The 23440-nt window shown below is 37.4% G+C and overlaps 1 protein-coding gene across 5 annotated transcripts in view; it reads left to right on the top strand.

The window, feature by feature from the left end:
• LOC113227848 (TOM1-like protein 2) overlaps positions 1-23440 on the top strand; it is a 38222-nt gene that overhangs the window by 2009 nt on the left and 12773 nt on the right. For 4 of the 5 annotated variants that reach the window (XM_026460908.1, XM_026460907.1, XM_026460906.1 and 1 more), the window contains exon 3: positions 16522-16629. In XM_026460908.1, the coding sequence (XP_026316693.1) occupies positions 16522-16629 (108 nt within the window). Of the gene's footprint in view, positions 1-15945; positions 15970-16521; positions 16630-23440 lie in introns of those variants that run through there. The other variant, XM_026460909.1, reaches the window with a different exon arrangement.

The following is a 23440-nucleotide window of genomic DNA, read 5'->3' as shown; positions in this document are numbered from 1 at the left end:
TATATTTCTCAACCTCCTGAAGACGTGTCTACCAGTGACTTAATGTTATGTGACCAGTTGCAACTACTGTCTATTTCTACGTCTAAGAACGTTGTAGAATCTGTCTCCTGAATATTGATATCCTTGTAATTTACGTTAAGTTTCATTTTTGTTTGTCGATTTGTACCAAAATGAATGAGTTTAGGTTTAATCAAGTTAACAGTCAAATTATTAAGTTTAAGCCAATTTATTATTACATATATTGATTTGTTTATGACTAATTTGTAGTCAATTATGTCGTTTTTGTAAGGAATTACGACTGAAATATCATCTGCAAACAGTATGCATTTGTGTCATTTAACCTTTGGTAGGTCATTTATGTGGAGCAAGAATAATAATGGTCCAAGAACACTACCTTACACACCACACGGATTGACTCTTTCTTGTGATCTTGCAGACACAACACAGCCTTTTTTTAAATGTGTTATTTCTACAGCTTGTTTCCTATTTTCCAAGTAAGAAACCAACCAATTAAGAGTCACCACTTTGATACCTAAATTATTTAGTTTTGTCAGCAAAATGTCATGAGATACAAAGTCTGATGCGCGAGCCATGTCAAAAAATATCACCATTGTAGGTATTTTTGCATTCGTTTTTCAGTTTTCAAAACGGTAATGCTGTCATAGTAATAAACGTAAATATAATATAATAATGTCATAGTAAAAAACAGTAGTTTGGCAACAGAAACAGATAAGGTGGCAGTACTTCCCTGGATAAGTTTTTCACAAGAAGTTCTACTGCTACTTAACTTTTTACTGTTGTCACTTGGTTATTTTGAATAATAAAATACTTGGTGGCCCTTTTTGCAAATTGCTTATAAATTATACAATAAATTGTGTAATAAGACATAAATGATCTATTTTGTATTAGGCCACTACTCTTGAAAAGCAGCACAATGTTATGGGAATTGGTGCAAATAAACAATAAACAAGATGACCACGGATAGTAAATCAGATTAAAATATATTTTAAGACTTTTATAAAAAATATCCACTAAGAATTATTGCTACTTAACAATTTATTTCCATGTTATGACTATATTCTTCTCTAGATATTTTAATTTATGACCAGGGAGCATGAAACCATTCTAAAATATCAGAAGAAGAATACGAACAAAAAGAATAAGACAAAGAGAACTATAACAGTTACCAAAAGTCTTTCCTACAGTCACATCCAGGCTCAGATTTCTAAGAACCTATGGGTGTCTTTCTTTAGATATCCAGGTTATCTTACTTATTTACAGACTACCTGTACACGTTTTTAAGCTTTGTCTTGTCTCTGTGACGTTTCCCAAACTTCCTAAACCTGTTAACTTCAAATCCCTTTTATTTAATCCCAGTGACCCTTTAATAAATATATATAAATATTTTAAATATTATATTTTAATAATTCGCATTTTGTTTAACATTGTTTCTTGTAATTTTTTTAAAATGTCTACAATCCCATTTTTTTCTCTTGTTTGAGGCCTTTTCTGTTTTACTACGTGATGTTAGCACAAAAGTTAAAGTTGAACCTGTTAAAAAAGATGGTGTCGTTCTTATATAACTATATTCAATACAACATGTAGATGTTAAAAGAAATTTTCGTTTATTGGTCTAAATTCTTTTTTTTAGACCTATATTATTTGTCCATGAATGCGCTGCTGGAAAGCGTACTCACTAAATGCACACAATAGTTGCAAATTCACAGCAAATATTATAGGCTGTTGAACTTCAACAACGTTATCAATTATCAAACAGCTTATCAGCAGTTCTGCCCAGATTATCAACAATTTTATCAATAAACTAAACCTCACCCAAGATATGAATGTTTCGTGTCATACTAATGAGTCAGGGGTTAGTTCGTTATTCTTGTTGTTATTGTAATGATAAAAATCTATGGAGTAATATAGTTATAGGTACAACAATTGGCAGATGGAGCGCGCCGAACACGAAAGTGAAACCACCACAGCAAATACAAATTCAAAAGCGAATACAATCTCGCGTCAGTACGAAGTACAGCGTCGCACAGTGTGTTATTTTACTTTAGTTGCAGACATCCTCGTTTTATGTTCGATTTCAATAAGTTGAATACTTATAAATTATACTAAGAAACACCCGTTTAGATATTTACTTTTATTATGGAGATATATTTTTTTTTCGAAAGGTCACTGAACTTCAAGAAAAATGTTTTTGCCTGTATTTCCCGAAAGATGTGAAACTTCCCTTTGTAAAAAATACAAACTGACTGTCTATTTAAGTTTATTAAATGTGAAAATCGCAAGTCCTTAAGCGCACAAAAAAGCGGAAAAAAAAATTTTGGTAATTTTGAAAATATATTTGTATAAAATTAACCGTACTAAATTAGCATTTTATTTTACCTTCAAAATATACTACATTAATATATCTATCGAATAAAGGAAAAGTAAACGTTTATCTCGGAAGATCTCGGAGATACCGCGTTTCTAAGGTTTTTTCAGATTTCTATGAATAATATGAAATAGGGTTGTCACAATATGTATACATTTTTACCCGACTACATGAATCAATGTTATGTGTTAAAACAACAACAATAACAACAATAATAATAATAAGTTCGTCAAAACCCGGTACCCAATACAAAAGCGCATTCCATGTTAGCAAGGTACAGAGTTGTAGGTTCAATATGTAATCAATTTTCCGTCCTTTGATCAAGGGTCATATACGGCTTACCCCAGAAATAGGCAGGCACTCAGGTTTCACGCCCAAATTGAGGGTAAAAATATTTACTATTAAATACTTTCTAAATTTTGTTCAAATTTAACGATATTGTTATAAAATACTTCTATTTACCTAATTTCCTTACTCATATTCATTAAAAAACACCACAAACCACTCCTATTTGGATGTTGTACTCTACTGTTTTAAATCAGATCAGATCTACAAGTTTTTGGAATGCCAATGTCCGAAAAATGGCCTCTGTAATATATTGTGCCATTTTAGAATCGGAGGGTAGGGTCACTTCCGTTGTATCACCAGTCCTCTCGAAGAAAATAAAATTAAGAAGTGAGTAAAGTAAGACATGAATATATTATAATATTGCGCTTTGCAGACAGGATAAATATTTAGTGACAACCCTTACACAAAGTTTAAAAATTGAATATTTCTGAACTCTTCTGTTTGTCGCATCTGATTCATCTGAGGAAAGCAATTTTTTTTTTATTTATTGGTGCTTTTAATAGTTTTCTACCATAACATGAAATATTTAAAGAAAAATTATTTACAGGAAAGGAAATAATCTGATTTTACGGATTTTTCTCAATTTTCTAAGTTTCTCTGAAACTATTATAGATACAGCCTGGAGAGTTTTGTTAGGAACTTTGTTTGAATATTATCTTTCTAAAAAACACATAAAACGAGTATGTCCGCAACTAAGGTAAAATAACACACTGCGTCGCATTGTTTGCACGTAACGAGTGATTAGTTATTTTTTTTTAATGTGATCTTGTGTCTTTAAACATTTTTCACATAAATAAAAAAATGATTGGATATCTTTTCACAGGGAACAATTGATTAATTAACTGTTTTGTAATTTATTTACCCAATATTTTTTGAGATTCACTCGGAACACAAAACCTCGATATAAATTCATATGTGTGGCCAGTTTATATTAGTGGAGACGAAGCTGCAGAGCCTTGAAAACCGCCGTAAAGTTGCCTGCTTATCGGTATTTTACAGGATATATCACGGAGAGTGTGCGTTTTACACGATTTAATTCCGCCTTCCCCTTTTCATCACCTACCTATGTTGTGGATATTCCAAAGATTCGCACGAAGCATTACGCTTCCACATTGATATGGCGAACGGCTATGGAGTGGAATTGCCTGCCTGTAGACTTGTTCCCTGAACGTTATAACTTGGGCCTTTTCAAGGCGAGAGTGAATAGGCATTATTTAGGTGTGTATGCTCCATCGTCGACCTCATCGTCACTTTCCTTCAGGTGAGATGGAGGTCAAATGCGCACTTATAAAAAAAAATCCACATTTTTCAAGAAGGCTATGTTCGACAATGGCTGTCAGTTTTTATTAAGTGTACTAAATGTGCATTGAACTGTTCAACATCTTTAATGTCACATTCATCAAGGTCGTTGCACAAAAATGCTTGCATTAAAATAGTTAACTCCATTACCAGTTACCACATACTTGGTTTTTGTGGTCGATAATATTTGTTATGGTTTAAAATTTCCAGTATAAATTACAAATTTTAAAATTTGAAAAGGGAGCGCAGTCTTCTCAAAAAAGTTACGAATATACCTGCAACAAAAGTTACATATTCATTTATTAGGTATATTGTAGTACACGTGTATTTTTAGTGTATCCCTACTAAAATAAAAAAAAAGATACTACATTTGTGAAATCACTTCGCTATCTGTCTGTCTGAGTCAAAGCTGATTTACTCCGAATCTATTTGAGATAAAAAGTAGGATACGCAGAAATTTGTAGCGCAGTCACAGCCGTGTAGTATTGAAAGTATTTTTTAATATTATCACGTGTTAGATGAAAATACAAATTGTAAAATCACGATTACAAAAGTATATTAAACTACTAAAAGTGGTTCCCCCCTCAGCTGTCGAAAACGAAAAGAAATATCGATTCCTCCTAGGTAAACAATCCTAAACCCAAATCGCAAGTTTAAAGGGGACCATTTTAAAAAAGGGATATCGAAAGGACTAAAATAAACATAAAACCTGTGATATCTGGAGGTATTGCATTTAAATTTAAAACATCATTATTTTTCATGCATCATAATTTCACTGCTAAGTATAATAGACCTACGTAAAAAGACAGAGATTAATGAAAAAATGTATCTATTTTTGTGGCTTATGTTTCGGAAATGGTCAATGTTTTTAAAAATTTGGTATTTAAAATAAAATCAACACGTTTGAATTGCAATTGGCGATTTTATTTAATTGACCTTAACGTAAAATATTCCTGTTAATTCTTGATAATTGATATCATTATGCTACATTTCCATATCCACACTTGTCTTAATTAGGTCAATTGTTAGATATTTCTATGACCTTCATGAGTCATGCAATACCTGCAGTACACATGTTTACCATGTTTTGTACAAACCATCATTTTGTGTAAGTAAACAGATAAACATACTAGGGCCGGTTCAGATGACAAGCATTGGAATGCTATATTATAGCATGTATTAATTCAAATGACACAAATTGCAGAGTACGAAATATATAATTTATCAAATAAAGGCACACATTTTAATCAACTATTGATAAGTGTCTTCATACATTGATAACATGATGAATTGTTTATTCTTTTTTACAAAAAATACTTATGGTTAAGTATAATACACACAATAAAGTAGTAATTCAGCGTAATTTTTTGATAAATTTCGTTCTCTTTGGTATACATATTTAGACATTGAAAATGGCGACAATATTTCAGTATATTTTTTCTTTGCGAATAAAAGGTTATTCATGAGTATCGGGATTGCAATTTATAAGATTTATGAATTAATGAAACTCTTTGACAAGAACTAACATTTTTGTAATGTGGTTGCAAGTAATTTTCAACATTGTTCATCCAAAAGCAAGGTAAATATTTCAATATTAATACTTTAAAAAGTACACCCCCCCACTATTCCTCCTAATGGAAGAATAGTGTGGGGACCGCGATAATCATAAAATTGTTGCTGTCAACCTGTCAAATAAACTTTATTTTTTATTTATTTTAATTTTATAAGAGTCTTGACTAACAACCAGAGCTTGGGCTCATCATATCTCCTATTATGCATTTGGAATACTTTTGCCGGAAGGCTCGCTTTTCTTTAAATTAGACGCAGTTACTTAGAACAGATTGAACGGAAAATAATAAAATTTAAGATATAATTTGATAAAATTGACGCCAGCTGATATTTTATCAGCTCCCTCCTTTTTTATCAGTCACACAAAATGTAAAGACGTCCTTATAAAAGAGTTCTTGTGTAAATTCTGATAGAGCAGAAAGTTCATTGAATTCCTTGACCTTTGCGCCTGTATTGTAAATTATTGGATTACCTTTGAGATGTAGTTTGTGACGTTTTCAGTTGACGTGCTCGTATAACAAAAGCGTTTGCATACATATGTATGTCCTTTATATTTGTAAGGTACACAACAAAGTTTAAGTTGTTTGAAGTCTATGGAGCTATTGTATTGCACTTATGAATATGTCTGGTCTCCTTATTTAGTATCGTTAAGATAAAATTATGTGTTTACTTTTAATGGATTGCGTGCGAATGGTATATATTATGACAAGTGTTACTTGATATAATGCAAGAAGTACTTATAATACACTCCTGGACACATAATTCGAGCCACCTCGCATTAGTATTAAATGTCCTAAGCTTAAACAATATTCGATTGATCAAGAACTATCCTACGCAATTCTGAAACTAGTATGTTAAAAGTCTTTTCCATGAGTTCTTGTTGGAAATTTGGACTTGCAAAACCGGGGGAAACCTTTTTGTTCGATCATAACACTATTTTCGTATTCTAGTCCTTTAAGTAAGAACGCAAGGTGGCTCGAATATAACGTATATTTTACTTTTAAATTATTACGTACGCTCACATAACAAAAGTAACGAGTGTTATAAAGTTTCTTTGCGCGTGCCTTATTTTACATTTTTGTATGGCAATTTGTATAGCGCCCCTAATTGGCACAAGGAGAAGTAAAATTTTCTATATAAACACATGCTAGCAACTATCGACACTTGAAACTCGTGGTATAGGTGCTGATTGTCAACATACATGCGTTATTTTTGTTTTGTGATCTTCAGTACTGAGTTTTAAAAAATGCCATTAAGGTCAGGCCGAACAGACGCGGTGTACCGGGAAAATGCGTACCGGAGCTTGCCGCACTGTTCACTGAGGGACCGCGACGTAAAAGCGGCGCCGGTGTGACACACCGATTTTAAAGAAAGTATCATATCGTTATCGGTTTGTCGTCAAGAAGGATTTATGCGTTTAATTGTGTTACGGAAGCAATGCAAAAGAAATTGGGTGCACGATATCAATACGAGAAGCGTTTTGGTCTAATTCATATTGAAACTGAATAAAAACACACTCAAAAGTTGTAAAAAAATACAGTGGAGCGTTACGGGCCCTGGAATTTATGTATGTTCGAGTTCTTATGCACCCTGCCACATTGAAACCGGATGGTGGGGCGGCGCGGTCCGGGGCCGAATGCTATGACAAACAAACGCGGGCCGGGCCCTGTATGAATTTTTGCAACCGTTCACACAGAGCGGCAGCGACGGGGCGGAATCCGGGAAAAAAATATAACGTGCAATCCCGCTAAAGTCCCGCGACTTTAACGGGATTGCACGTTATATTTTTTTTACAACTCTTGAGGGTGTTTTTAATAAGTTTCAATATGAATTCAATCGAAATTTCTTTTGCGTTGCCTCCGTAACGCTAATAAAAGCAGAATTTTTTCTTGAACACTATCCGACAGCGATATGGTGCTTAATTTAAAATATAAGTGTATGAAACGTGGTTGCTTTTGGTGACACAGCGGCCGCCTTTGCCCCGCTGTCCCACCGCGAACAACACCTGGGAATGTTGTGTGGCATGCCCCGGTACGCATTTGCTTTCCGCAAGTTAAAAAAAATTCCCGCTGTACCTCGTCTGTTTGGCCTGACCTTTATACTTCTTGCACAGTTACAATTTACGCTCTAACATTTTGATATTACTTAATTCAATTACGTACTAGTTATTTTCTTACATCTAAAGAACTTGATTACTATTAAGATATGTTTATAGATACTTTAATCCGACCGCATCCTTTTAGGTTAATTGGAATATACATTTTTGATAAGAGGCTAGAAGTTGTTTGTCAACCAAACTTATTAATTGATTGTGTCATTGAATAAATTAAGTAGATAGATAGATAGATAGATAACTCGTTTATTTGCTGAATCACAGTACATTACAAACAAGCTTATGACATAGGGACAATGGTAATCATAAAGAAAAAGGGTAGTCTAGGTTTGCGGGTATGGTCTGGAGTGTTATAATGTATCAGGTGTAGAGTTGAGTGTACTATGTCAGCAAATACGGGCCGACTCAGCATTATGCCGCAGTTCAGTCGAACTACGACGCTGATGATTCTGCCAGGTCCTAAGGTGAACCGGTAAAAAGGAAGTAACTCAGAATAGAGAATCGACACGGAGTTAGAATGTAAGGTATGTAGGTATAATATTAATTGTATATGTGAATAAGTTATTATATAAGCTATAAAACGTGGACAACGTAACTACAAAGAAAATAAAAAAAGATGAAAGATCTAAATGTGCGAGTAAGTTGTGTCGTTGTATAATAATTGTAAATTAATGGGTGTTTTGCTTAAAGGTGTGTGTTTGTGTGTAGGTATGTAAAAATAAATGGAGTGTATGTGTGGTTTATATATAACTATGAAACAAAGTATTTATGGCAGGGAAAATATTTTGTAGGCAGGTAGTGTATAAGAGGTTAAGGGTAATTTGTGAACTTTGATATTTGTATCAGACACGCGTCAAAATATTCTGTAGAAAGTTTTTTTAAGTGCGAATTTAAAAGAGTGAATTGATGTAAGATTTCTTATGGGCGGTGGTATGTCATTCCATATTTTGGACGCGTTGTATTTGAAGCAGCCACAGAAAGCAGCCGTTTTATGTGTGGGAATAATGAGCGGTGGGACGCATGCTCTAAGAGTTCTGGCTTGACTATTTGTACGCCATTCCAGTTTTTTGTAATATATAAATATAATATAAAAAAAAATAAGTTGGTACTTGATTTTTTATGATTCCGAATAACAGAGTCGCGGTATGTAGTTTTTGTCGCTCACTCATGTTGAGGAGCTTAAAATAATTTAGATAAGGCGTGACATGGGCGCGTGGGGGTGTTCAGAAACAATACCTTGTACAAGCATTTTGCACACGCTGAATTAATTTCTGGGATTTTTTAGTAATACTTTGAGATGGTAAAAACAGTTGCGTACTATCTCAAGCAAATATTGTTGAAAACGAAGCCTACCATCCATCAAAATACCCAGGTTACGAGCCTCGTCCACCCGCTCAATACTCACACCAGACATATTTATAGCGACATTCTGCTTAATAGTCTTTTCAATTTGTTTACAAGAGTCTAATTTTAGGTTTTTTGTTTTTAAGGGATATAGTACTAAACAATTCTTCGTAGATCATGTAACGATGTTAGAGAGACCTTCATTCAGGGCTTTAATTGTCTCGTTGATGTCATAGACACCCACAGGCAGACAGACCTGTAGATAATCTGCGTACAAGTGACACTGAGAATGTTTGATAGACTTAGTTATATCGGAGGTATACAGTATAAACAGAAGAGGACCCAATATAGACCCCTGAGGCACTCCTCTATCCACACTATAGATATAGAAAAAAACGGGGAGATTTGGTATATGGGCGCGGTTCGTGTCGCTGTAGATTAAACGTACTTTTAATTATTAAGTTTTTCCAATGAGTTCAAAATAAAAGAAAGAGAGGTTGGATTGAATGCATTTAAAAAATAAATAAAATAAAATTGGCTTTATTTTACATGTGCATGCAAAATAAATTAGAAACAATTATAGAAAATTACTTAAATCCTTCGTTAAAACAACATAATTTAATTTATATTCTTTGATGGTTCGAATTTACTCTTGACGGTGACAGCATCACCAACCCGTGGTAACGAATTATGAAAAACTGACACTGGCGACGATCGCCACATTTTTTATATTATTCTTATAAAACTGACACTGGCCTAAGCCTAGTGGCCGCCATTAAGAAAATAATAATAATTTATATTAATATACCAATTTAATAATACACCAGTACCGGTGTAGGTATAGTATGAAAAATGGAATATTTTTTTAATATTAAACACAGCCATATGGTGTCTAACTATCGATTAGGTAGGACCACATCCCTCGTTGAGTAGCGTCAATTTAAGGTTAATAAAGTTAACAATTCACGGAGCGGTTTCCATCCGCGCCCGCCGGTTCTGCTAGACAGCGGTTTTATTTCAATACTCACGACCCTGCAAGTTTGTGCGGGCACGTAGCCGCCGCGGTTGTGGGCCGTTGAGATTGCGGAATGGACCGCAAAGTTAACCGCAAGTCGCGCGGTTCGTAAAGAACTCACCCCGCGTGCGCCTGAACCGACCGCCAAAGTGCGCGGGCGACGACGGCCGCCAAGCGCGCAGGTGATCGCTTCTTGCGCGGTTCTACTAGCACCCCGCCGCGGCAACCGCGAGCAACCGTCACCACTACAGGCGTAAAACGCGCCGTGAAATGTGCTACTAATTGTACATACTTAACTATAACATTCTACAGATGCCGCGGTCCCGCGGCAGACGCGGGTGCAAACCGCTCCGTGAGTTCTTAGTGTAAAGAAAAATTAGTTTCAGCATCATCTAACTTGTAATAGTTAGCTATTATATACTAGTAGCAGTTTTACTAAAACGCCACCTGATGGTGAATGGCTGAATCAGGATGAAAAAAATACTGAAATATTGTAATATAACTCTTACTCTAGTGACTGTAAGTTTAATTTTAAAATTTAATTACATTTTTTTCACGTTTTAAGCCCTACCTAATCAAAATCTTTAAGTTCTAGTAGTAGATAATAGAGCGTAAAGTTTGAATGGCACACAAGCTAAAAAGTGGCGACATCGGTACCCGATCTTATATAGCGTAATTACATATCTCGCCTTTTTTCCTATATCTATGATCCACACACACCTCTTGGGAGGCCAAGGTAGAGCCGTTGACCGCACTGATCTCAACACGTACTATCGCAGTCATCAAGACTATAAAACGCCATTTTGGAAAGAAGTTGGTGGTTAATGCAATCGAAGTGACTGGAAACTGCGGTGTGTTACGTATTCGTGAATACTAAATTTTTGCAAACACGATAAAATACATTTACAACCACAAAATGTCTGAATAATTGAAATAGTACTAATTTATATTATGCCAGCAAGTAACCCCTTAGCAATCTTTTTTTTCTCTAAATTCTATTGTTTTGTTTCCAATGTTTGTCTTGTCGGGAAACGTACCCGGGACCATATGATTAAGCACCCACAGTGCTAAGCTTGGCCACCGAAACCGTTCAATATATAGTTTCTGTTCGGTTATTTGGCAATATCGAAAATTACATGATTTGCATTATCGTTAAAAATAGACATAAAATACTATCAAACATAAAAATAAAATAGGAATTCGTTGCAGAAGGCATTCAGAAGGCAGGAGTTAGAAAAGGCAATGTTTGTGACGTCATAGTTTTATTGGCGCCTTACAACCTATATTTATACTAATGATCGTTTTGCTAAAACGGTAGAGCCTCCACCACCACTGTCTTTAACCATTAAAATCTCTGGTATTATCTCACATATCTGAAGATTAATTTCAGATTCATTTTCGCGATGTTCAGGGGCGTTGAATGAATAAATGTAGTCACATTTACCTTATTATTTATTAAGCACTTAACTTCTTTATTGTATTTCAATTCTTACTTGACTTTGCGTACCTACCCATTTAAAAGGAGCATGCAGTATAGTTTTTTTTTATTTACTAGGCAGAATGACGATTTTCTATCAATGCGCAGCAGTTTTTATTTTTCTTTTATGCCTGTTCTGCACATTTTGACAATTGAATATTTTTTCACCATAGACTTAACATGGAGACCTGTACAATTGTAATGTCTTTTTTAATTGTTATGCACATTTTGACAATTTGCCCCATAAAATTAACAAAGTGAACCTTTATTGTGTCAGGTCTGAGATCGAAATTGAAAATGTAGGCATCGTCACGACCTGTACAATTGTAATTTTTATGCGTTTCGAATTTCATGCTTATATCGATTGAGGAATGGCCATGTAATTCCGTGTCTTTTTTCGTTATTCTGCACATTTTGATAATTTACTATTTTTCCCAAACACTTAACACGGTTAACCTTGATTGACTCATGTCCAAATTCAAATTTTGAGCTTCATCATGACCTGCAGAATTGTCTTTATGCTAGTTTCGAATTTCACACATATTGTACCTACATAGAATGATACCGTTCGTAGGTTGTGTAATTTGAGTGGATGCCAAAAACAGGTAGGGTACGTCTTGATTAAGATGCGGTGCCCTATGAAGTTTTATCGTTGGCTCAATCACATTATGTTATAGGTATCATCTAATAAATAAATTGTAATAAACAGTTTGTGTTTGACCACACGGTCACACTCTAAGGACTGCTCTGTACTGGTTGTTCACGTGGTATATCACGATCTTATTATTATTATATAAAGAAATATTATACAATAGATACATTTGCATAAATTTCTCCCAGCAGTTTCTTTTAACGTGTGTACCAACGTTATCTAATTTTGCTCATTCAATTTTTCGTACAAAAATGTTGTTAAAAATATATATCGAATTCTTAGGCTCAACTAACACTGGCGCAGAGTCGAAGCGTCGCGTCGCGTCCCGTTTTTCAACTGCACCGCCTGGTGACGCGGGACGACACTCACATTAGTGCGCCGGGATCACTGTGTGGTTGGCGTCTGACGCCTCACGGCGCCCAAGTGACGCGCGAAGCCGGTCGAATACTACCAAGCGTCGACATTCGATTCCATATTTGCAAAACACAAATTTGTACCTTAATAATGGGAAAATAGAAATGAATATGCTATAGGCGAAAAACATATTGCGGTGTAGTTGAAAAACATAACGCGTCGCGAACGCTTCGACTCTGCGCCAGTGTGAGTTGAGCCTTAGGGTTTCGCGATTGTTACATCAGTTTTATTACATCCGAATAAATAGTTTCATTTCATATACTTTCATATTTGCACAAATGAAACAACGAATTGTTCATACTGCACAAGTAGGTACTTGAGTAAAAAAATAACGCGTCGTTTACACATTCAAGCAGTATTTTGTATGTAAACAGAACCGTATTGTTACATACGAGTGAGATGTTTAAAGAAATTAACATTGTACACTAGCAATAGGAAATGAAACTATTTTTCCGGATGTAATACAACTCATATAACAATCACGAAACCCTAAGGCTCAACAAAAAAACAACTATACGCGATATAAATCCGGAAAATAGTATCATTTCCTATGTGTCGCGAAAACCTAAGAACTCGATATTGTACACTAGCGTCACAGTACGTTTATAAAAATATAATTTATGTTAAGAAAAATAGTAAATTTTTAATGAAAAGTTCTGAGTGTTCTTGAAAGTCGTTTTCGCAAAATTCCAAATTCATTTAAGTTAAGGGGCAAAGTATACGCTTCATATAATATGATTACGGTTGATATGCAAAATTTGCCAAAACTTTTTAAAACTATAGTAGACAACTTTATACCAATGGTGCTACGGTTTCTGCAATACTTGGATGACAAAAATCCCTACCAGTGAACCGTTCAGCTCTCTCAGGTTATCACAATTTGAAATAAATATTGTAAATGATATGTACAAATGTGTATTTACAAAGAGCAACCTTTTCCTTACTCATTCGAAATGTAGACAAAGATAAATCTGACTTTTTATGGTATGAAATAAAGTACCTAAGTGGAGCACATATGAAAAACGATATTGTAAATTTTTCGAATGTATATTCTTCACAATACTGAAATTTAGGTGCTCGTAAACAACAATACCTTGTAATGCATTTCTATACATATATTCTTCCACTCATGTGCAATGTAGGTACCTCTATATGTTAGGTATCTACATAACATCCGTTCACTGTAGTAGGAAAATGAAACTTTATTTTGCTAAACTCGAACTTCAAACAATACTTTTATTTTTCCTTGTACTGGACTTGATTTTACAGTATAACAAATCAACACTGTTTGTTATTTTTTTATTAACTCGTTTACGCGGCAGCCCGAATTACATCCTTAGGGAATCGTCACACTTGTTAACGTATAATCTGCTTGAACCGGTTAGGAATTGTACAACGCCTCTAGTGAGCACATGGAGAAGTAAATATTTTGTTCGGTCGCTAGCTGTTTTCCGCTTTTGAAGCGTAAGGGTGCTATAGAAATTACTGGCTTTGACTTGTCAACTTATGTCTCAGGGTGACGAGCGCAGTGACAGTGCCCCTCAGATCTTTGTAACTTAAAGCTCTGAGTGGCACTGTAACTGTTATGGACAGCATGTAGCTTACTATCAGGCGCACGACTTGTTCGTCTCGATGATATCATAAATATAAAAATAAAAATAAAAAAAAGACTATCGACACTGTAACTCGTACTGAATGTCAATATATAACGCTTTATTTTTGTTTTATGATCGTTACTACTGAGTTAAGCGAAAAAGACGTGAGTTTCGGCTTCGCTCGGACCGCTGCTGACGCTTTTTCACTATTGTTACATAGACGAAAATTCTGACCAGCTTAATTCGAATCTGTGTCCATAAATGTGGTGACTCCAGCGGCGGATTTGCAGTCTTGGCCGCCCTAGGCCCCAAGCCTGTAGTCAGTACCAGCATCCGTTCAGTAGGTTTTGAGCTTACCGCTCAGATAGACGGACAGATGTAGTGATTATACATGACATTATAGGTATGTAACACATCTACATTTTATTCATAAAATGTACGAAAGTGATTTAGGAAGATTATTGTTATACGATGCGGTGCAGTGAGGCCCGCCATGATGTGCGTGAGCCTTTGAAATATTTAGGTACTTTGAGTTATTTCTTGTTATTATCAGTTAATTTTTTGTCACGATTGGCTGCACCTAAAATCTAGCCGCCCTAGACCTGGGCTTTCTGGGCCTTAGGGCATATCCGCCACTCCCATAGCGTCCTTTCCAACAAAAGTAATTCTACGATGGTGCAGCGCTGACTGGTGTTGTATACGGCTTCAAGCCAGTAGCTGTGCCTCGCACCGTTCTATCATAGCGTACACCTACTTGAATTTGCAATATACCCAATTGTTACTATCAGTAGTTTACATTGTTACTAACATGGATCCAAGAATCCAAAATAACGGGTTGTTATTTTATTATCACTTAATTGCATAGCGCTTTTATTATATGTATAGCAACAAGCGTAATATATTAATAACCATATGTAAATTTAGATAGGCTAAGGTCTCTTTAGTAAATAAAGAAATACTTAGTAATCGGTAACGTCCGTTCGAATGAAAACTCTGTTCCAATCGGTTTAATTCACCACTTATCCAATTACACTAACAAATACGAGACGTCCTTAATGTAACGCCATTTTACTTGTACCTCTATCAAACGATTATTTTATCGTTTGATAGAGGTACCAGTACCTATTACTTGACACAAAAATTGTCGTAGTTCATAACTTTGACCCAAACTGGGTGTACGAGCTACCTCGACATACTTAGGAAAATATTATAATAATTGCAAAACTATATACGCTGACGTAGATTTTAACATAAAAGGCTATTACGTGTTTACTTTATTTAGAGTTCAATAAACGGAATCATTGAGTGCGGACACGTTTCATTACTAACATCCCGCTCCAGTGATAAACTGATTGACTCTCCAGCAAACTACAACTTAGAGTAAGGGAAGCTACCCTTACATTTTGGTCCTTCGAGCCGGATTGGAGTCTGTGGTCTATCGGTCTCCCGGTCCGTGAGCGTACTAAACGAATTCCAGTAACGTGTGATTGAACTTTGAATCTTGGTAGCGAGTCGGTCGGCCGGCTTCCCAGAAGAGGGTCTCACCGGTAACGATTGAGAAGGCGCACATACCTTGAGGAGAGGTCAATCATACGGTACTGAACAACGCGTATATAAAATACTCTTCGACATTACATTTGAACTTCTTTGGGATCTTTATTTGTCGGTAAACGAACTTCCGTCGATGCAAGAGTTATTCTTATAATATTTCCTTTACCCTCGAGGCCTTCTGCAATGTGCTTAGCAGTATGGTGGAGGTATGTAATAATGTTGCTACGCCTGAAGTTCTATTAAGCCGTAAACCAATTGTGTGACATTGCTTTCTGTCACATTAGCCTTCAAGCTCAATTCAATGAAATATCATGTCTTCTGATATACCTCTTCTAACTTAGTAGCAGTAGAGCACCTTGCGAAAGAGTTCGTCCATGGAAGAACTGCTACCTTAACTGTTTTGGCCGTCAAGCAGTAATGTGAGCATTATTACTGCGTTCCGGTTTTGAAGAGTAAGGGTGTTGCCAATTTGGTGGTTACGCTAATAAGTATGTCGAGTGTGTGCGTTGTTAAAAAAAAATAAAAATAAAAAAAAGTATAAAAAATAATTAATTGGGCGGTGTATTTAAACACCCTATGTTACTAAGACAACAATTTTTCATGCAGCTATTAATTGTTGTGACAAGTAAGACAATTCTCATTTATAGCAATTTAATGTTATAATTTTAAAATAGTTCTATTGGGCAACATTGGCGTAGCCCTACTGTACTGTAAAAGTGACAGTAAAGGCGTAATAATTTATTTTTGTTCATCCACAGGTAAAACTTATTGGACCGAAAAATGATCCGCCGACAATCGTCCAGGAGAAGGTGCTCAGCCTCATCCAGTGCTGGGCAGATGCTTTCCAGAATCAGCCTGACTTACAGGTCAGTTCATATTACGTCATAAATATGGTTTTGCAGAGAAGTACATCGTCAGCTTATAGTGAAAAACATCGCATGCGCATTTTTACATAGATTGTTTTTTACTGATTGTTATTGAAACTAATTTTATAATTTCTTGCATAAATATATTATTAAATTAATTTAGTATCTCAAAGTAGGCCTCTTTATTAACCTATTATGTATTAATTATGTTTGCACTGAGGATGTGTAGGCTCGATTCCCGGTAGGTCCAATTTGTCAGATGAACTTTTCTAAATTGGTTCTAGTCTGGGTGTTTTGGGAAGTGTACGAGAGTGCCTGCCGTTGCTCTGGTACAGTTGAAGGAATAATTTTTTGAACAGTTGGTACTTCTTAAAACCGACTGCCGATTCTTTTCTTATTAATTCAACAAGCTCTGAGTGGGACCGCAAGTGTTATGGACAGACGTGTAGCTTACCATCAGGCGCACGACTTGTTCGTCCCGTCACTTGATATTATAAATAAGAAAGTTAATCACGCGTAAAAATTATGACGTTTGAAATTAAGTTCCAATGCGTAAAAGTATTTAAACTAGCTCTTTGTACTATACGAGACGGTTCACTCTTTTGTCCTATTGTACTCTACAGATGAAGCGATACAACGAATCGGTGCAAATAACATTTCGCCAACTGTGCTCATATTACAGGGATTGTTTGAGAACAAGACAATTGGTTTAGTTGTCTGGAACATTATTTAACTAATTAAAATGCTAACTACAAATCTTATTGTATTTTTTGTTTGTTATATTTCGCAACATATCTTTATTTTCACCCTGAAAAATTACATACAAATCACATACAAGGTACTTATTCCCTCTAACACAACAACATATTAAATAGAAAAAGGGACCGATTATTATGTCGTTTATTGAACAAATTGTTTATTCCATTTCTAGAGGCCCATTTCTAGTACAACCGTGTAGGACATTCCAAAATATAAGTTTTTTATTTGTCCTGTCCGAATCTAATTCCGTTCTCCGTCCGACATCCGCCCGAAACAATTCGTGTCAAATAAGTAATACTCGACTAAATAAAAAAATACAGTGCGAAGTATAAAGCTTCATTCGCATCATCCGTCTTTCAATTTGGTTGAATATTTCTTATTTGACAGTATTTATTTCGGACGGATATGGGACTGAGAACGTAAGCAGTCCCCAGGCATGACAACCTCGTGGTCGAGTGGATTGCACAACGGCTTTCATGGTGTCGCCATCTCTGAGGTCTCGGGTCCAATCCCCGGCCGGGTCAATGTAGAAAGGAACTTTTCTATATTGTCTCGGGTTTGGGTCTTTGTGGTTCCGTCGTTGTTTCCCATTTCCATAACACAAGTGCTTTATTTGATTTTTAATTCGAGACTTAATAACGTATAAAACTTATCGAGTTCTTAGGTTTTCGCGATTGTTACACATAGGAAATGACCAACAATCAGTCAACCGTGACCATGGGACCTGTAAAGGGCACGAAACGTCGGTTTGTTTGAAAAAACAAATATACGCGATTTAAATCCGGAAAAATAGTTTCATTTCCTATGTATAAAATATATTTTATTTACCTCGACGTTGCAATACTGTCCTCGTAACGAAAAAAGGCACAACTATGCGTACTTTATACAGCAGTCGGGCCATTTTTCGTCCCGAGGGCAGTATTGCAACGTCAAATATGTCCGAAACGTCGAGGTAAATAAAATATGGTTTATAAGTGATTAAGTCCCGAATTAAAAGTCAAATTGTGTGTGAAAATCGTGAAAGTTTAAATCAAAGTATAGGGTTTTTCAATAAGAACTTTGTTTTGTAAATCAAAATAAAACAATAAATTTAGATGACAATGATTCAAATTTTTATTGTATTAATAAAAGTAAGGTTTGGCAATTATTAATGAAAAATGATATCTGATAAATGTCCACCACGACCACAGTTACAGATGTCGATTCTTTCCATAAAGTTTTTAATCACTTTTTGAGAAAGTGGTGGGTTTATTTGGTTAATCACTTCAAAAATTGTGAGTTTTAAGGCTGCAATCAATTCGATTGGCTCCGTATAGACTCTGTCTTTAACATAACCCCATAAAAAATAATCCAGCGGTGTTAAATCATATGATCGAGCTGGCTACTTAACGGCTGAATTTCGTGAAATTATCGGGAAATTTGGTTTGCAATAAATTAATTCATTGTTTCGGTGGCAATGTGACTTGTGCCGTTGGCATTGGGCCGTATTTTTTCGAAAATTCGGCTGGAAATGCGGTAACGGTGAATGGATCACGCTATCGCGAGATGTTGACATCTCAATTTTGGCCTAGCATTGATGACATGGATCTCACTGACATGTGGTTTCAACAAGACGGTGCCACATGTCACACAGCCAATGAGACGATCAATTTATTGCAAACCAAATTTGCTGATCGCGTAATTTCCCGAAATTCAGCTGTTAAATGGCCAGCCAGATCGTGTGATTTAACACCACTGGATTATTTTTTGTGGGGCTATCTTAAGGACAGAGTCTATACGGAGCCAATCGAATCGACTACAGCCTTAAAACTCAAAATCCGTGATGTGTTAGCCGAAATAGACCCGACATTTTGCCAATAAGTGATTAAAAATTTTGATGAAAGAATCGACTTCTGTCAGCGTGGTCGTGGTGGACATTTGCCAGATATAATTTTTCATTCATAATTGCCGAACTTTTCTCTTTGTAATACAATAAAAATTTGAATCATCTTCATCTAAATTTTTTGTTTTATTTTGTTTTAGAAAACAAAGTTCTTGTTGAAAGACCCTTACAAGTGCTTTAGTTACTTTAGGATAGGGGCATCGTATGTGATGTTGTTTAATATTTATTTATTATTATTTGTTTATGTACAGACGGCAGCACGTAAAGCTACACATTGACGGATGTTCTTCCGTTGCACTGGATATTCGAATAAAAGTGCTGGCTTGATGTGCTCTTGATTGTACAAATAATGTGTCAATGTGGTTATTCTAGAAAAATACGTAGTGTATCTTTTGCAATTACCGAGGAGCTTCCCTTATTAGTTTATAATATCACGAATCAACAGATACAATTTACTATTTAACTTACTGCTTAGAGCGTGTTATTTATCTTTGCAAACTAATGTAGAATCTGCTCTTATCTTTCAAAGAGAAATCTCATCTAATTAAAATCAGTTTAATGAGACGTGAACGTGATGTTGAGGCGGACATTGTTTTACTTTCTCTTTCCAGTGGCTTTGCTGCTAAGCCGACGCCTCAATTATTCAGATGAGAAGCGCTAGATATTGATTTTGGGTTCACCTCTCGGAACAATCTTGTATTGGTATTACGTTAAAAAACGAAAGTATGAATAAATACGTTTTTAGAAGCACTAAAAATGCATGATCATCAATAATGAGAAAGTACTATGCCGAGATTGTGAGTTTCACACGATTTCACGTAACTTACAAATTATTTTCAATGAATATCATGATGGGAAATTGAACTAGTGTTTCGGATCTCAATCATGTGTATTTGTAAAAAACAGTGTCAAAATTGTTTCATTTCCTATGTGTAGTAACCGCGAAAACTTAATACTTAACTCGATATGAATATTAAGATATTTTACTACTACGATTATGATTTGAATATGACTTGTTTGTATAATTATTAATATGTATAAGTGTTTTCCTCATGTTAGTTTGGCGTCTGTACGCCAAAGTTCAGGTTACCTATCACAAGACCGAAATGAAATAACGTTTGCGCGAATTTTCATAACCTCGAAAGTAATTTTGAGAGGTAAATGTTTTTTCTTTTAAACCTAACTTAACCTGACCTTTTTTTTATTATCGTGAGGAAAATGCGTTACGCATTCCCCACCCCTGGGAGACGGCGGGGATATGTGGGACTTTCTCCTGGGGTCTATGTCGGTCCCCAAGAGCATACCCACTAAAAACCTCACGATGCTCCTCCTCCCACCGCGGTACCGGAGAACATCATGATGAGGAATCCCCAGCACCGTGCAGAGCCACGGGGTCCCTTTCGGAGTATACCTCGGCGCTGCCGGAGCATTAGGGGCATCTCCCGTCTGCGGTGGCCTGTGCAATGCAGGGACAGGGCCTCCCAACCCTGCTCCCCGCTGGCCTCTGTGGATGGGAAGGAGGCTATCGGCGTAGGACCTCCTCGTCCGCCCTGGTCGCCAACGCCGAATCTGGTCCGCAAGAGAGTCATCCTCGCGGGCCCGTTCGGCGGTCTCCTTCTGCGACATGACATCTTCGCAGAAGGTGACCATTGCCTAACACGACCTCTCGCTTGTCAGCATGGCTTTAACCACACTGGGCAGCGAGAAGTCACTTCTCATCTCCTCCACGAGAGTGCTCCGCTGCGGATTCCAGGCTGGACATATCTTCTAGGGTGTGCTGCGCCGAATCACTCGCAGCTCCGCACTCGTGGCACTCCGGGGTCGCCTCCCTCCCGGCAATCTTGTGCAGGTAATCACTAAAGTATCCATGCCCGGTGAGCACCTGCACGAGCCGGTAGGTCAGCGACCCGAACTTCCTCTTCCTCCAGTCGGCCAGGACCGGGTGCAGCGCCTGGATTGTGCGCGTTCCGTACCTTGCCGACTGAAGATTCACCACCCACTTCCTCCGGAGCGTGAGCGTCGTGGTTCGGTGCACACTCGCTAGCTCCTCCGGTGAGGGGCGCTCCCCGCGATCACTGACCTCTGCCCGGCAGCGATAGGTCTCCTCGAGGACCAGGGCGCATGCCGCATTGCCGGACACCGTTCGGTACCGGTACCGGTTATGGCCCTCGCCGCCATTATCCGCTGTGGTCTACGCAGCAGCGGTCTGGTTTTAGCAGTGAGAGCCTCGGCCGAGATAGGCGCCCCGTAAAGGGCCATGCTCCTTCTCCTTCGCCAGCAAAGTGTCGACGGCGGCCGTAGCTGGACCCTCCCACGTTAGGGCGCGTTCCCACTACGTCGTGACGACAGATTGTCGTGCAGTTTACAGTGCCGTGGCTTGTATATTTAAAAGTTGTTCAAATGTAGCACGACACGATTATCTGTCGTTCACGATTTTTTATCGTTACAACGAGAAACTGTCGCCACAGTTAGAACGACAGTCGTCAGACGATAAAAAAACGTCACGATAAAAACTTAACGACAGATGGTCGCACCTCACTATTGTCGTCACTTTTTATTTATCGCTGTCCGCACGTATTCTGCTCCCTGCCCTCCCCTCTCGTACCCCGCGCCCTCTGCTCGCTTTGCAGTAGCGTTGGGTTGTAGCCAGAGATGGGTAAGCGCCCGAGTCTTAACCCGGCGCTTTGTTAACTCCGGGTTTAAATCGGGTTAAAACCCGAAATCGAGGGCCAAAACTATTTACGTCTAAATATTTGTTGTGAATTGAGTTTTGTTCAATGAATTGAATTTAATCATACATATTATTACAAAACATTTGTTGATTTTTTCAGTTCGATTTACCTTTCTATTGAATAGATTCGCTTAAAAAGTTTATCAATAAATTGATACAAATAATCGTTAGATCGTATGGACTTGAATCGATCTTCATTGAGAATCCACACGATTGACAGATGGTGGGTGTTATGTGGAGATGCCTCTTCTTCGTGTATTAAAAATATAGAAATTTGTTACAAGTTATTGTATATTATATTGTTAGTGTTGGAATTATACCAAATTCCCACTCTTCGTTTCTGCCTACGATTTTGGGCAGAAATGGGTTAAAACTCGGCGTTTCGGGTAAAATTCTGGTGAAAACACGGGCGGGTTGATTGGGTTTTAACCCACTGCCAATCTCTGGTCGTAGCAGGTTTTGACAATACCGAAAAGAAAGCAACTTCGTATACCGTTTGACATAACCGTAATGGAATTCTTTTTAGTAGCATTGGATGTACCCAAAACTCTCTTTTCTTTGTTTGCTTCCTCTTCCGCATTTTTAACAAGTAATAAATTTCGTCTTCATCCATTCACACACACTACCGGCTTCCAAAAGAACATACAACTACAGCGACTGCAGTGCATCAAACGATTCTGTCGTGCAAACGACAAGGAGGCTGTCGTGAAACGATAAATTGTCGTCACTATCTAGTGGGAACAGCTAGTCACGACAGTCGTTCAACGATAAAAAATCGTCCACGACAGATAGACGTGATATGGGAACAGGCTAGACACGACAGTCCTCCAACGATAATAAAACGTGACGACATAGTGGGAAGGCGCCCTTAGGCAATAATTTGCCGAGCGCGGCTGCGGCGCTCACGAGTCGGGGGCACAGCCGGCGGAGATGCTCATGGAAGTTCCACCGGCTCTCGAGGGTCAGCCCTATGTACTTGAGATGTGGGCTCACCCTCATCCTTCTGCCTTCCACCTCCACTCAGGAACCGGGCGGAGGCCCTCTACGAGGACCATGGAAGGCAATGACTTCCGTCTTTTCTAGGGCCACCCTCAGTCCTAGCTCCCGTATGCGGTCGACCAACCGGGCGCATTCACTCGTGGTCAGCCGTGACGCCTCCTCCCAATTCCTCCCCCGGGCGAAGACTAGGGTGTCATCAGCATAACAGATGACCCCCAGTCTCTCGGGGAGAGAGCCTCGGAGCACGTAATCGAACTTAACCTGACCTAACCGAACCTAATAGTGTCTTTGCGATAAACATCCAACACATCCTGAAAGAACAAAGGTTTCGTTATAATTCGGTTTTCGGGATAATGAAATTTCGAACAAACGTTATTTCGGAAAAAATAAATTAGAGTTTGTGATAGGTTACCCATTTTTACACCACTTTTATAATGATC

This window comes from Hyposmocoma kahamanoa, unplaced genomic scaffold (genome assembly GCF_003589595.1).
Source record: "Hyposmocoma kahamanoa isolate Upper Pololo Valley unplaced genomic scaffold, ASM358959v1 220, whole genome shotgun sequence".
In the NCBI taxonomy this organism is placed as follows: Eukaryota; Metazoa; Arthropoda; class Insecta; order Lepidoptera; family Cosmopterigidae; genus Hyposmocoma; species Hyposmocoma kahamanoa.
This window is presented reverse-complemented; position numbering and strand designations above follow the sequence as displayed.